Source organism: Bombus pascuorum, chromosome 3 (genome assembly GCF_905332965.1).
Source record: "Bombus pascuorum chromosome 3, iyBomPasc1.1, whole genome shotgun sequence".
Taxonomy (NCBI): Eukaryota; Metazoa; Arthropoda; class Insecta; order Hymenoptera; family Apidae; genus Bombus; species Bombus pascuorum.
Window position 1 is genome coordinate 29762 of NC_083490.1, and position 17150 is coordinate 46911.

General features: G+C 38.0%; 1 protein-coding gene across 2 annotated transcripts in view; it reads right to left on the bottom strand.

Moving 5' to 3' along the window:
* Positions 1–1089: 1089 nt before the first annotated feature.
* The window catches only part of LOC132905209 (guanine nucleotide-releasing factor 2), a 51895-nt gene continuing 35834 nt past the window's right edge, over positions 1090–17150 (bottom strand). The window contains exons 3-17 of one of the 2 annotated variants that reach the window (XM_060956278.1): positions 11675–12080; positions 10558–10782; positions 10187–10372; positions 9754–10061; positions 8258–8374; positions 7526–7839; positions 7051–7258; positions 6760–6783; positions 5383–5578; positions 5044–5296; positions 4716–4956; positions 4241–4415; positions 3498–4142; positions 3231–3362; positions 1090–3137 (exon numbers count right to left, since the gene is read on the bottom strand). In XM_060956278.1, coding sequence (XP_060812261.1) covers positions 2999–3137; positions 3231–3362; positions 3498–4142; positions 4241–4415; positions 4716–4956; positions 5044–5296; positions 5383–5578; positions 6760–6783; positions 7051–7258; positions 7526–7839; positions 8258–8374; positions 9754–10061; positions 10187–10372; positions 10558–10782; positions 11675–12080 — 3569 coding nt within the window. In that variant the 3' untranslated portion in view covers positions 1090–2998. The remainder of the gene's footprint in view (positions 3138–3230; positions 3363–3497; positions 4143–4240; positions 4416–4715; positions 4957–5043; positions 5297–5382; positions 5579–6759; positions 6784–7050; positions 7259–7525; positions 7840–8257; positions 8375–9753; positions 10062–10186; positions 10373–10557; positions 10783–11674; positions 12081–17150) is intronic. The other variant, XM_060956279.1, reaches the window with a different exon arrangement.

Sequence of the window (17150 nt, forward strand, 5' to 3'; positions counted from 1 at the left end):
AAAAGATAATAAGGCAAAGGAATGCGGATCTAATTGATTACATCTAATACACCCAATGCAATCATATAGATAAGCAATCGTTGTGACCGAAAATATTACGGTACAGATAAGATATAGCCATGTGACGATGGGCAAAGGAAAGGAAATGGTGGTCTTATTTGCCCCTATGTCGCTCCGTCCCGCTTGCCATCTTCTCTTTCTCATAGACTACCGCAGTCATCTGTCCCCCCCCTCCCCCTCCCAAAAAAACCAAACACGCTGCTGCTTCAACTAATGAAATTAAGCGAAGAAAATTAGGACTATCTACAAATGGTTCTCATTTATTCGATCAGGTTCTATACTTTCAACTTCGTTTCAAATAAACGGTTACCTCGGTTAATCGGTGGTTCAAATAAGCGGAATCCACTGTAGTAACTTTTTAATTTATTTCTTCTGTTATGAAGAATTTATGTATATCTGTTCGTTGCGTGATTTAAACTAACTGAAATGAAAAAAATATACAGATTATGTGCCCGCTATTATGTGAGAATGTAAAATGGCATCACAATGACTTCGATCATAATTTAAAAAGTATATAAGATTAATTACATCGTGCGTAAAGATAATATAAAGATAATATGCTGAGCGCGCGCGCGCATTTGCATGAGTAATAAATGAGCACTCACATACATACAAGAAATTATGAATACAATCACAAACTATTTACATACAATGTTAATAACCTATTCTTAGCTTTACATTAGACGAACCATTTTTATACGTACCAACTTATTAAATAAAAATGGTTGTCTTCAAACACACTTGCATACTCATCCACGTATGATTATCGTTATTTGTGAACTATTGGGGTTTATAGGGGGATATATGCTTGTCTAAAAGTTCATAACCAGTACTAACCTTTTTCCTTGTTTGCGTCTTTCAAAATGTTTACAGCTGCGATAAACGGGATGCATCTATTCTTATGGAAACAAAGTCGTTTACGTCTATTATTCTTCGTTTACAGTTCAATTGAAAACTATATTACGTGTGTACGACGTATGTATGTATATAATTTCTGTCTGTGTGTGCGTGTGTGTGTACGTGTGCGTGTGCGTGTACGTGTACGTGTACGTGTGCGCTTGATGCACGTTTAGAAATTGACAACCGTTTATCAAATTTATATATGTATGTATACAATAGTTAACCTCTAACTAGACCTTGAGACTAAATTATGGCTTGTTTATCTTTTACTTCCTCGGTGTTTTATATCGGTAAATTTTAATTAACCGCATATGTGTGTTTATAAACCGATGCTACTCATCAATTGCTTAGGCCCTCTTTTTAACGTGGATAAAAGTGTACGATCAGTACCATCGTACGTATATCGCGTTAACGTACTGGTGACATCTCTCCTTTTTTTTTTTTTTTTCTTTTTCATATCTTTTAAGCCCGATTATTATAGTTTTGTTCATGAATTATGCATACAAGATATTTATATTATTAAACGCGAGACCGGAGAAACGTTAATAGACGTAATTCATTCACTCTATAATATGAGGCACGCAGACAGCCATAAATCATTATAGTGGTATCATTTATCTTAAGAAATCAAATAAACTCGATGCACGCGTTAAAATTCGACGCGTTTAACAAAGAATAAGAAAATTGTAGGACCCAGTAGTATGTTTCTTCTATCTTGATAAAATTGATTGAATAATTTTCTTTTACTCCATCGGAATGTATCCTGAGGGAAACTCTCGTTAGCAATGCTGGAAAATTTAAACGCAGAGAAACTAATGGAATCTGATAATAAAAGATATCAAAGATATTTAGAATTATCGGCGAAGGTACAAGGGCAATGCGAATGATATATCAATCCAATTCGTCTAATCGTGAGCTTTTTTTTTACACTTAATTTACCTACGCACTTTTAGATAACCATTTGTCTTAAAGCTGAAATCTTGGATACCTATTAACGAGTTTCCAACAAAAAATGTTTCCTAGAATCATATACAATAGTATATGTAACAGTTACGCTCAGTCGTGCCACGTGTTCGGAAAAGCGCATCATTATTGCACTGATCTGAGACTATAATTGTTTTACATTAATAAACATAATTGGTGTTTTTTCCTTGCGAAGTCAACAAATGTATCTCTGTTGACGCTTGATAAGTTTGCCTATCTATAACAGATCTATATGATGGACGTTTACATATATATCTAAATAAGTTTAAAAAGAAATGTATGACATTTACTATTTTTTACATATCGCTATTCGCCGATATAAAGCAAATAAATAAATAGCTTTTATATATATATATACATATAATTCTATAGAATTATATATATATTTCTATAGAAGAGCTAGTGCATGCGTGTGTGCGGGAGAGTGGTGAGGGGTTAGGTTGGGGGTGGAGTGGCGGGAGGGGGAGAGAGGGAGAGAGAGATAGAGAGAGGAGGTTGCTCTTTCTATCATGCCATGTTAAGCATCATTACAGCTGTGTATCGTTTAAGTATACATTGCATAGATCCATAGTAAACATGATTTTCTCCCTTACTAACCTTATAGCAAAAAGGAAAAAATTGCAAAAATACATTGAGACATGATTGATCTAGCCAATTCATTAAAGTCTCTCTATACGTATTTCGATTCAATCGATATCCGTGCACGCAATTTATATTTTTAAACAAAACAAAAACACACATACACGCGCGCGCGCACGCGCGCGCACACGCACGCATCAAATCTCAATTCGATCTAAATGACTGACTATTCGCATTCCTTTTTCTGTTTTACTTTTCAATAGAGACTGAATATTCCATAAAATGAGATACAACCTCACAGAGGTTGTTGAAGCGGGACAGACATAGCTAACCCTTTCACCGCCCTTAAAGCCTATCATTTTTATTCGGCTCGTAATTAGGTAAATTTACCTAAACATCACAACTACAGATAATCTAATTTACTGATTCAGCCTTTCGATTTTGAGACGCAGGCGGTGAAAGGGTTTGATATATTCTAGTTCTGTGACTGTGTTTTTTTTCCACCGCGCGGCTTGATACTCTCGGAAATCTGCCACATTGCTTCCTCACAGAGGAAATCGCTAAAATTATTGAAGAACGTTATTATACGTTCGTGTTTCTTGAACGAATATGTTCTGCAATAAATAAATAAACAATTCAATTTAGGAATAACATTGAAATATATATTCGTTATTTTTTTTTTTAAATTATTAAACGAGCGAGCTTACCCTTTTTTGAACCTTTTCATATTCTCAACGATATTAAACTGTTGCCATCTTTTCGAAAAATTTATCGTACCATCCGGTAACAAATCATTGTTTCCAATATGCACGAATGTAAGATCTTGTAACACAAGTCCGCTGTAAGTGAAAAATATGCTTCGAATATTTGTTAGCTCTTCGATGAAGTTTGCTTCGACGAAAACATTGCCTTTCGATTATTGAAAGAAAAAAAAAAAAAAAAAAAAAAAAAAGAAAAGGATTAAAGGTACTTACATGTACGGAATGCATGGCGGTTGTGTTTCTGCCAGAGCTTGCCTATAAGCTCTGAAACTACTGGAACTATCAATAAGAGCGCAATATTCTTTTAAACCTTCTGTAATATGTTTCTGCCATTCGAGCCTTCTAATTGGCGCGCTATCCAACGCAGAAAGCAAGGCTAAGTAGCTATTAAAATTATTTATTTTTCTAAGGTGCTTCATTATCTTGATAAATTTAACAACGTATTTCTCTCTATCTTTCGCTTCATTCTCTAATCTATGTTCCAGTATTCTCGATCTAGCCCAATACGACATTTTGTTAAAGTGTTCTGTGAACCTAGTTAGATTCGGACTTCGTTCTTCATTCTGTTCTTGAGCCCAAATTAGTACTTCCGGAATCTCAATCTTCATGAATAAATCAGCATCTAACAATGTCATTTGTTCTGCAATTTGTTCACTCTTGAAATCGAGAAGGGAAGCTTGCTTTGTTGTTACACTCAACGAAGAAAGAATCGGTTGTGTAGATTGCAACTGTTTCGCTGCGTGTTTTTCCAAAATTTTAACACGCAAAGCTTTTGCCATAGTAAGATCACCGCTACATACCAATTGCTGTACGAATTCCATTAGAGTTTGCAACAGGGTATCATCGAGATCTGACATGCTGGAAGAAATTATAACCTCTTTATAGTTACATTGAATTATTTGCGATATATTTAGAAAAAATTTTTTAATTTTTAGTTAATTTTCTAGAAAACTTACGTTAAATCGCTGACAACTCTAACCAACAAGGAAAATGCTTCACGTGCTGCTCTTTGTTTAATAACGTCAGCAGAACAAGAGAATCGTTGATGACGCTTGTGTAATTTTTGAATTAATTCCAATGGTTGCATAAATGTTCTATATGTTGTTAGAAACGCCTCTTGATACAAAAAGTCTGTAAATAAATTAGCATGCGGTAATTAGTTCGTATGGTAAATGTTTCTTTTTTTTTTTTTTTTTAATTGCGTATCGCAGAAATTTTCGTATGCATGATATTTTGCGGGAGAGGAAAAACAATTTTACATCTTGTAATTTTAAGTTACAGCAGAATTGAAAATAAATCCAACAAATTATTACACTGACCTGATTCTTTCTCATCTATGAAGCATGAAAGAATACGAAATGCATTATATACTTCAATGACTATTCATTTGTCAATACAATTTATACTATAACGCTTGAATAGAAAGCTTACCATGTTTATTAGCTTTGGTTGCATGAATTAACAATGCATCCGGGTGGCCACCCCTTATATCTGGCCCTTCTTCGTCTGGTTTCTTGAAGACTAAATACTTGCTGATATCGAGTTCATCCAAAATAGTATCGTCTTGATCGACGTCTCTCAAGTCCAAGTTATTATCATCGACGGAAATCGACGATAAGGCATTACTCGCGGGTCTTGAGGACGGTAATATAGTGTCCAAAGCAACGTTATTCTAGAAATGAAACGGCAACAGATTAGCAACGATGTGTCTAGGTAATACAAATCTACGTTAATCAACGTTACTTTATGAAGTATTTACCAACTTCGCTGGAGACAATGGTGATAACTCCTTTTTATCATGAATACAACCAGATTCCTCTACTTTCATTGGCGTTGACGTTACGATTGGTTCGATTGTATGTATGCTTTGCATACTAATGGTGGGTTTTGGCGAAATTGGCGGTGGCGTTGTATTTGATTTAATGGAACGGGATCTCTTTGGTGGTAATGCTGGTGGGAGACTAGAATTATTCGTTACTTCCGTTACTGATGGTGTCATAGTTATGGAGGTACTGAAAAAGATATAATACGCCTTCTTGTATTTTTTATATTAAACACGGGAAGATGTGCATAAATTTTTATATCTAGAAACGCATACTTTGAATTATCATGTAATGTAGTTATAGTATGTGCCATGAAAGAACACGATTGTGTCGTAGTAAGAGCCATTTCGTGTTGTTGCCATTCCGCTTGCATCGAATTATAAGCTGCCACTGAATGACGGGTCCCAAGACCAGAGATGAAATCGTTGTTACTGTGAGAACAATTCCCAAACATCTCCATGTATGCCATAACTGGAATATAGATACGATTAAATTGATACGGTTCTAATCTACTAGACAATGTGATATACTTAAGAAAAATAAATAAATAAAAAAAATACGATTCCATATATATATGTGTGTATACATGTATGTATATTATTTCTATTTTTATCACACATGTGTATATATATGGTACATACAAGCATGATTCATGTTACAATAAAATATCAAAGCACAAGTGTATAAAATACAGAAAAACACTGATGCACAAGCATGTATCTCGATAGATAATGACATATATGTAAGGTAGCGAATACCAGATTACTATAAACTCATTGGAATAAGAATGAAATTCGTTAAACGACATTCTTACCGCGATTAAGATTACATTCTTCGCGGTTAAACGGTTACTTAAAATTGGAATAAATATCATCACGATGATGCAAGCATTAACAAATATCGCGTAGATTTCGTGGAAATTTCGGATCGTTGGAGATATATCCTCTAGTCGATTCTTTACGCGCAATTGTGGAAACGAAAACTAAAGTCGGCTGTCTTAATTCTAGAGTTAAAGAAGCGCAAGTGTTATAACTGACTATTAGCAAGAAAAGGTCAATTTAATTAATGAAACAATGACGACGCCCACATAAACGGTTGAAGATTAGTTTCTACGGTTAATGAAATTTAGAGCTATTATACAGAAATGTCAGTGGAAATAATATATTTATAAAGTACGATGTGTAACAAATTCAAATCAAATAATAATAATAAATCTGTATAGAGTTTGATTTGACAAAATAATTTAACTAATGAAAGGAAAAGATGAGTGTGGATAGTAGAATGTAATGAGATCTGAAAATTTAATAATTTGTATGTAAGAAAAAAAAGAAATCTATGTATATATATATATATATATTTCACACACATTACTCTATGTGTTTTTAGTATTATTTCATTATTTCAATTATATATATTAAGATATAAGCCATGAAAAAGCCCAAAAATATGAGTGACATATCCAAGCTTAGTCAAATGAAATCGCGTTGATGATTTCGACAAAATGAAATGAAAAATAACGACGAAAACATGCCGCAAAAAGCTAAGATATTAAAAGTCGTGTATAATTAATGCGTGAAACGACGGGTTTCAACTTAGCGTGAACGTGTGTTTGCTGAGGGATAGCTGATTTGCGTGGGCAGGATCCCACTTACCAGAATATGCCACTGATTGGAACACTGGGGGATACAAAATATTGTATCAGTTTTAACCTACTACGTGGAAAAGATTCTGAACGACTACTCTAATATAATCTAGATAATCTCTAACATAATTTTGTTTAATAATTATTCTCTTCAAATTCAGGCAACTTCATTTTTAACACATATCCATTATCATTGATACTTTATTTGAATATTTTCAACAGCAATAAAGCAATCGTAGTATGGTGTTAAATATTATCTGCTGTATTACTGTTGTTTATTATAAACTATAATTCGACTTACTATGCCTTTTCTTAAGCGGCAGTGGAGGGGGTTTATTGGTATCTGTATTATCGCCGTTATTGGTATGTAGACTACAGGTTGATAAATGCTCATTTTCAGGTACATTGTCGTACTGTGACGGTTGACGTTCTTTCCTCCGTTTCGATCGCTTTTCCGGCAATGCTGGCGGCACACCATTAGCGTCCGATGCAGAAATCGACTCCATTTCCTACGAGACACGGAAACTCACGTTTAATAAGAACATAATATGTTGATGTTTGCAAATTTTTAATCTACGATGCATCGACGATCGAAATTATTGCATAGTCATGATAGAATTATAAATACATATAGAATTTCTGCAAATAATCAGCGACAAAGGAGCTTGATTTCTATTTTATGTTTCGATTTGAAAATTGTTTAAACTGTTTTTTAGCAATTATAAGTAAAAGATTTATAAGTAACAAGAAATAAAATCACGACACACAACACCCACATTTACCAATTTTTCTAATACAGCAGGATCTCCAGTTCCGGAAATATTTGTTGTACTAACGGTACTCTTCGTACTAGTCATTGTCTTCTGAGTGAAAATAGACCCGTTATTATCCGAAGACAGTTTTGTTTGGGAAAACGATTGTTGCGAATTAAACGTTTGGGAATTGTAACTAATACTGCTTTGCTGAGAAGATCTTTTGGACGTTATACTGGAGGTGGTATAACTTTGAGACGAACTTCGTTGCGAATGCATGGATACGAAACCGGATTCCTGCGTTTGAGTCGATAATCGTTCCATTTTTCCTTCAATACCTGAAACATAATCGCCATATGGTTCGTTATAACACGTTAAAAATGATTACTTGCCTGTTCTTCAATTTTCTTACATAAAGATACTTTGCAACGCTTCCCAATTCCTGTCGGCAGGCACTATTTTACGAAGGTAAGTTCAATTTAGATAATCTAGATTTAGAAAACGAATCAAGAAAAAGAATACCAACCTATTAGACTGATCGGTACGAAGATCTATACTATACTGTTTAGTCACGTAGTCTAAAGGTCTGACACCTACGTTGTCTGCTTCGCTCTAGCTATTCGAGAAATTCTTGCATAATTTTAGCTCTTGTACATTTTTCCTTTACATTTATAAATGTGCAACGTCATCGGCACCGCCTTTACTTCAGCTTGACGGTGTTGGCGACAAAATATAAAACGATTTTGTATTACCCACCGGTAAATGGATTAAGCATTTCTTGCGGAGTTTGTTGACCCAATAACATTGTGCTTGGTATGTTTGTTTCGGAACCGTCCCAGCAACTACAGTTTGAACTACCATTAACTTGCATACCTATAAATGTAAAAAAATAATCAATATATTTAGTTTCTCTCCGTATCGTCTGCATAATGTTTGGAAAAAGATTAATTCGATCGATAAAAATGAAACTTTTACGCATCTATGTATATAATTAAATATGACTTTTTCTTTTTATCGTTACGCCGCATAATCTTTTGCCGTTAATTGCTCGGCGGAGAGTTAATTATTTTCGAAATATGTATCCTAACGTATTCTAAGAGATTTTCAGTAAGACCGATCCGACGATCGAGACAAGCACGGTTGAAGACCACTTCGCTGACTAAGCATTGTCCGCATAGTGAACCTTTCGACACAAATGGAAATGTACTTGTATAGATCTACCGCTACGATCTTAGGATGATTCTAATTTCGTTGTCATAAATCGGATATAAATCTTCATAGAACAAACTAATACGACTAATACGATATTTCAATGTTGAGAAACGGAGCTACGCTGAGGTTGCCTCGTTTCGGAAAATGTTGACGCTTAAACTTAAAACAGATGATTAAATGTTGGCAATTTATAAGTGACATTGATTGAATGGCAACCGGGAATAAAGATGAAATTACGAGCTAAAGCGATTTTTAGATTACGCTGTAGGTACTCGATATGTTGCGACGACATTCTCCTTACAGTTTTTCGACAATCGCCTCTAGACTTGGATTCTTATTTCTTGGGAACAACCAACAGAACAGCCAACGGAACAACTAGAACAACAACGCTCGAACCTCCTCCTACCGTGAAACTGTGCTTTATAGGATTGCTCTTTAAATTTCAAACTCCTAACACGCTTGAGTTCAAGATTACATCATCTTCCGACGTACTATGTGCAACCCGCGTGTACTAAAACGATGTACAGGGACTGTAGAATACTTTACTGTTGATATATTTACTTTACTGTTAATTCCAGTTTGATGAAAACGTGCTGCCACAGACCCCTATATCCCATTTGGTTCCATTTGGTTCCATTCCGGTTGCCATTCACTTTTGTAAAAGGTATTTCATCGTATCAATTTAAGTAATATATATCATGACTAACACTAATAGTTGGATACAGATGTGTTGAAAAGAAGACAGGAGGCAATTATATTACAAAATGCAAATAATGTACGTTACAAAGAAATATCCTAATATCGTATTATAGTCCACGTATTATAAATTAATCTATAATATAAACATATTATTTATATAAATGGTAGATTTTGTCTACGTGTGCTTCTCTTTATTACTTTCTTCTTTTAAATGTACTTGAAACTGACTCGATATCGAGTCAATGTTACCGAGGTTATGCAAGATATATCGTTTATCACATTCTTATTGGCCATGATTAAATACTCGATGCTATGATACGATAAAAGGATGAATCTGTTACCTTGGATAGTAGCCATCAGGCTGAGATCCATACTATCGTTCAGAGACTCGTCGTTTGGTCCCATGATCGCCCGTATCTCGTCTTCGTCACGGGAATGATTCAAGGCCGAATCCAAACTGCCAGCCGACGCGCTCAGAAGAGACGACGAATCCTCCGGAGATCGACTTCGTAGGGAAACACCGTCGAGACTAGATGCTAAAAAACCTTCGGATTCATCGAGCAATTGTTGACCTCTCGTTCTCCGTTTCGGTGGCAATGGTGGCGGTGTACCGGAAGAACTATTTTCTTCCGACAGACACATATTAGTTCTGCAATTCACCATCCAAACATTATTTTTTAATCGTACTCGTTTAACGTAGAACTACTTTTACACTACATTCGAGAATAGATGCGTTGTTATGCACTATCTATAAAAAGCATAGGAAGAAACTACCTCTCGGGGAGTGGCGGTTTTGGGGGAGGACTAGAATCCCTTAAAATCGACTCTGAACTATGCGAGCTACGGACCAAACTAGTAGTCGCAGCTGTTTGCTCTAAAATCTGCCTTTCCCTTGGCGTTAATGGAATATCAGGCAAAGAATTTCTTTGCGGCGTCATTTCCGATCCATAAGACGACGTTCTGAAAACGCGATTTCAATGGTTCATCGTCAAATTCTGCTGATTACCACGACACAAAATGGTATCCAACTTTTGGTCATTGTACTAATAAAATCGAACAACTAATTTTTTGTACCAGTATGGAAGAATGTAAATTTATCGAAAATCAGTGTTTCAACTTGTTCAGAGAACAAGTAGAAAGATTACCTATTACTAGCTGTAACGACGACAGGTTTCTGTCTATTGGCAATCTTCTCATTCGCCAGGGCAACCAAATTTTTCACAGCTTCTTCGACTAATCCTATGATGTGTGTAACGTTCTCGGTATCCAACGCAGAGGACTGGTCACCGTGCAGCAACACGTCGTCACAGAGTTTTAATAATTGTGCTAGAGCTTGATATACTTGGTTCGTCGCTGATCCCAGAGTAGAGCTTCGTCAAGAAAATACGAAGGTCGCGATTACAAACGATATCGTATTTAAAGTTATTATATTCGTCATCTCTCTTTGCATTTCCAATAGATGATAATTAAAGTTTGAAATTACGAGCATAGATTACATTTAAGATTCTAGAAAATATCTCCGATCTTAATATTTTAACTAAACTTGCTAGTTGAATAGAAATAAAAATAAAAATGAAAATAAAAATAAAGCTACAATATATACATACATGTTTTGTTCCAATATATCTCAAAATACCTAGTTCCCACTAGTTGTAATTATACGATAATTGATACGGTGCTTATAAACTTTTAATATTTTTTCAATATTTGTTACCATATATTTGACTTTTACACAGAATAAATTTGTAGTTGCATCACCTCGAAGAATATTAGTTCACGCAGGCGTTTTATATAAAAATTTAGAATTTTATCTAGACAAAACACTTACTTCCAATGTTACAAACGTGAAATATATTTCCATGATTTACATAACATTTTCCATATAGCAAATTACGAAGAAAATGACCAAATTTAATTTAGAATTAAAAATAAGATATAAAATTTTCAAAAGTTGTTCGAACATTTCGACGTCCCTGGCAGTGTTGTGCGTTACTCGTTTAGCTCAACGTTAAATTATAAAATAAATATCTGGCATATATTTTCACGCGCACCAGCGATCCTTGATATCGAATAGATGAAAGTAGCCGATTCAAAGTTTCCGCCAGGAAATATATATGTTTTTTATACCAAGTCACTCGATTAATCTACAAGCTCTTTCGTTTTTCATTCTCTGGAGGATAAGAACGCAACTAAAAATACTTCGGAGAAAGATCGGTCTATACGTTTTTGATCGATACTTTAATCACGATCGAACTCGCTTACCTGTTCTCGTAGAGGAGATAGGACTTCAGCACAGTGTGTATGGTGGTAACAGTATCGAGGACGATGGTGCCGTTGCCGGGCAGCATCTCGAGCTTTTTCTTTGACACAACGTCCCGGAAGTGAAGCAGTGCCAGTTGCACCTGTCGCACGTGGATATGCAGATCGCGGAGGGGATTCTTGTCGAGGGTGGTCGCGCCATCGGTGCAGCCGGGCGCGCTTTTATCACGCGGTGTTCGCGGCGAGGAGGGCGAGGCGGCCCTCGTAGCCGCTCCGCTGCCTCCACCTCCGCTTCCACTACCAGGAGAGCGCATGTGGGAGAGCTTCTCCAGGAAGTCCTCCTTGAAGGAGCGCGCACGACGCGCTAGTTTACCACCACGCGCCTTCCCGCTGGAGCGTTCCTCGACTTCTGTAACAGACAATAAACAGAAAATTGAATATCGTTTATCGCGACACAGAAGAAGATTATGCGTTTCCTGATCTTTTCGTTTCAGACTTGCGTAGGTTGCAATAATAATTTGCGTGCGTTCAACGAAACTTATTCCCGTGCAATCTTCTATTTTTTCGTCACATAGTAGCCAGTTTAAAACCATTATTCCACTTTAAAGATATCGAAACAGATTGCCACAGGCGAACGTACGTAGCAAACGATCGATCGATGTAACTTGCATCGTAAAGGGTGCAAAAGGTAAGTACGTGATATCCGCGTAAACTGGTGAAAAACGCGTTTAATGGACTGTCGTCGCAACGATTACAACCAATCGAGTCGCGAAAATTTTATGCTGGAAAATTTCGCGTCAGAATAGCAGACGTACTGGTACGTAAATTCCATCGGTGAATTCACCGTGCAAACGAAACGGATAAATATATCGGGAATAGTAAACAAACGCGACCAAACGTTTAAAATCAAAGCGACGCGACGGCCGGGGCTCGATTGATCGGTTCGTTTGTCGAGAAGATTCGAATGTACAGGCAGAAGGGCTTTCGATTCGATTCGATTCGATTCATTTCGAGTTATCTTTTTTCATTTTTACGAAGATTGTTTGGATAAGTTTGATTTGGTCAAGTACCAGTCTGCTATTATATGGTTCGATGGTATGATGATAACTAAGAAGAGGTATACATATAGTTATATTATAGCATCTGCAATTGATGTTACAGAAATATATCTACCTATACTTGTTAATTCGGTAATACTATTTGTTAGAAAATTGTTGTTGTCGTTGTTGTCGTCGTCGTTGTTGTTGTTGTTGTTGTACGAACCGAGCCCAATAATAAGTATATAATAAAGTTGTTAAGAAATATGTTATGTTATAAATAACGATAGAAGGGTATTGTAGAGCTTTGTTTTAAAAGTGGACGAGCGTCCAAAGAAAAAGTCGACGTAATTTTCAGCGTATGAATTTGCTAGTTTAATAATTCTAATGGATCGTCGAAACGAGATGCTGGATCGATTAATGCATATACTCTTGTAATACTGGTAATAATTTTCAATGAAAACGAAATAAAAATAACTCTATTTAAGTTTGCTAGAGAGATTCTGCGGTTCTCGAGCGTAGATGGCCATTGTCAAGATATGACGCTCCAAGAGCTAACTTTAAAGCAGCAAATCTGAGCAATCTCTGTTGGCCTCGTTGATAGGATTATACATTTGTCACACACGGAGGACCAAATAAGTAATGCGCAGTGTTCTGCGAAGTGTGTGTAACGCGCACTTTGAAATTTCCTTTAGGTATTTAACGAAATCACTGCTATTACCTCGGAAAATATTGTCGAATCTAATCTATTAACGAAAATGTAAATGCACATGTCATAGCAACGTTCAACGTTCCACTTTGCACAAAACACCCCGAAAATACCTACGGCAAAGATCGGTCTATCGAACGCTGTCCGCGACGCTTCTCTTCGATTAATAACTTCATGCTCGAATCATTACCAGGTGGTTTGCCTGGACAAGTGCGCATGGGGACAGAAGGGGTTGGTTGAACCAGTCATCTTTGGTGGTTTGCGTTTCGCGATAGGGGGAAATGCAAGCAAGCGACTGGTCGAGGCAATCTCTGCATCTCTGATCACGTATGTACGTGTGTGTGTACGCCGGTAAATCAAGTTCTATTCACGAATTCCGATTGAAACCTCAATCAGGCGTGATTTGCGCTAAAGGCAGGATTCGGATGGCCGACAGAGATAATAGAAAACACGGAGAACGGAGGACGGAATCGAAATTGCCGTGACTGACTGGATCCACGGAACATGCTCGATCCTGTACGCTGTCCATGCCAAAGAAGTGCGCCTATACTCGAGGCTGCTGTAACCAGCGCACCCGCGCTTCGCAAATAATCGCATGTACGACAGAGCCTTTAAGAGCCTTTTTTATTTGAGAAAAGGCACCCGCATGTTGTTCGACCAAGGTATTCGTCGTTGCTCTCTATGCGAGTTTCGATCGTCAGGACACTGACAAACGACAAAGGAGAACGTTCTGTGAAATTGCTGCTGCACGGCAATGCCAAGCCACACGCTGCTTTTACGATCGTTAACGAGCATCATAACGTTACATCATAACGAGCGTTGTTTGGTACGTATTGCAGCAACCAGTTTATTCACTAGACATTACTCTTTCGGATTGCTAGCTGTTCGGATCGATGCAACACGCCTCGTTCGATACCCACTTTTAATTAGTGGACGAGACACAAGAATAACTTGACCATTGGATCTTGCCTAAAAACGCGGTATTCCTCGCGATGATATTCGTCGCTTGCCTGATACAGTATTGTCCTTTCAAATAAACTTTGGATTATTCACTTGCGCGCCTAATATATCCCAAAAACAAGATCGCTCTTGTGTGGGTACATGTGGATGTATGTGGATGTATGTGGGTGTGGGTGTGTGCGTATCGTGTTAATAACAAGAAGATAATAATCGGTGAACGCAATCGTTGGATTCTCGCGTGAAGTTAATAACTCGCATGGTAACACACACATACAGAGCAAGTAGCCCCTCGTCAAGTAAACATCACGTTGCTGGTACACATGGCGCGGATCTTGTTGTTGTCGCGAGGTAACACTGAGAGCACAGCGGTCAGATCATCTTTTCATCGTTATCGCGAACGTGCAACGTGCTCGAGAATGCAACGACCGCGATAGCTTTCCACGCATGTCCCTTTAATCGCGTCACTGCCAGCCATTCATCAGCGTGAAAGCCTCTCGCTGCGCCGTACCGCACCACCTCGAATACGTGCAAGTGGAAGGGCTTTGGGTTGATGGGTTGATGGAAAACGTGAACACGTGCGAGAGGGTTTGAGAGCGGTCATCGCCGTCGTACAGACATGAATCAAAGCGAAATACTCTGCTTTACTTTGCTATACTACCCGTTCGTCATTCTAATCGCGGCCGATCGTCTTTCGAATACCGATGGATCCCGAATGGCGTACAGCTCGAGATTGGATAGCTTCGATAGCTTGGATTAACAACTGTACGATCGATGAACGAGAGACGCATCGGTGTTTCTGAAAACGGCTTACGAGTGAATTTTTAGCATGCCGATGGATGAAAGGCCAGGCCAAAGGGGTTGAGATTCGTCTAACGATCGCCTTTAAGTAACACATCGAGAGGAGAATATTCGGACATTGAGCAAGATTTGCAAGCTTGGAATGCCTTTTGAGCGTCTCAGTGAATAAGTTAACGTGAAATACACAGCTATTTGAAGAAAATAACCAACGGTTTCTTCTCCTATCTTCTTCAAAACATGTGCCTGTTGTAAGTGTTCCGCTAATGAATAATTCTTGATACTACGTTATCAATAATTAGAGGTTTAAGATGTTATAGGCGTGCATGAAAACAGATATACATACGTACAAGGGAATAAAATGCGTTGTACGTTACACAACAACGAGTAGAGTGCACATCTTGATTTCGAAATTAGTTAATTTAGAAATCAGATTAATGCCTCAGATTGCCATTGGCGAGTGTATCCAGGATAGAAAGCCAGCGTAACGTTCGATACAGATTTCCAAAAACAAGAATAATCCGACAAGCGCCAGTTTTACTCTTTCGTGGTGAAACAAGTATTGCCGCAGCAACAAATGAGAATAGGCTTATCGTTAGCCCCCCCCCCTTTCTCTCTTTCTCCCCCAGCTTGAAAACATATTTCGATCTCGTACTAGAATATTTATAGCAATGTTGAACGAGAGTTTCGCGCGCGAAATCATCTAAATTGGACCTGACAAAGCGGAATAGAAGAATATCGAACGGCGCTAACAATTGCCTTATTGTTAGGCGGCTGAAAATTCATTATCTACAGCTTCGTTAACGAAAGCGCCTGTTCGAACTAACGAATTTCGGATTAGCGACGACGCATCGTGTGATTACGAGGTGCGGAAGTCGGGCAAGAAATTCTGCAAAGGTAACCGAACATCAACTTGAAACAATAACGGAGTTATTAACAACGACGAGTTTGAGCACGGGAGAATTTAAAGCTGTATTTACGCTGTTTTCGCACTGGAGGATTGCTGCGGATGACTCGTGCAGAGTGGAGGAGCAAGAAGTAAGGCCGGGATAGGTACGTATTTACACGAGTTCACTGAATCAATAATAATTTAACGATGGTCTACGGTAGTCGAATAAAATATTTTCAATCGCTGCGTTAAAATCCGTTTGAAATGTTGGAAATAACTCGACATGGAGCATTATATCGTCAACCTATTAAAAATTATCTCGACGACGACAAACTTTGACGAAGTAGAAGCAGATCTCAAATACCTGACTCGGCAACGATCCATCCCCAGTGTACTTCCTCGCTCGTCGGGCAGTTCCCGCCCTTATCTCCGATAACGATTTCGCGAAAAGATATCGACGTCCACACGACCTCGTATCGATTCATCGCCCTTCTAATCAAGGAACCAGCCTGAAAATCGTCCGCGATACGAAGAAACTCGATGACACTAGGCTGCACGCTACTCAGTCTCCATGATGTTACGTTGCGAACGAAACAGCGCAAAATGTTTGAGGCAATCTGTAATTCCTATCTCGATAGGAAGATAGGAAGAAGAAGGGGTGAAGAAACGGTGGAACACAGAGACATACGACGAACGAGAAGAGGACTAGGGAGAAATAAATAAATGGACGAAAGCGAAAGAAAGAAAGAGGGGAAAGAAGAACAAATGAAAGGATCTTTCGTAGATGGAAGCTAGATGGGTAGAAGCGGAAATGTATCGGAGGTTGCGCGCGCGCGTTTGTGTGTAGGTGTAGGTGTAGCATGTATTCCGTACATAGGTATGTGACGAAACACGTGTGGAACATGGGACTCGGGATGGTACATCGCGGTCTGCGGTTATCGGACACGCGATTTCATGGCAGATCGTGCCTAATACCGAAATGCGGATTTTCCGGGTATTTCGCGGCGGAACCGCGGGAAATCAGGACCATCCCGCTGTCCATGGAAAACGGTCTATTAATCAATCGCTTCGTAGCGGTAGGACTTAATA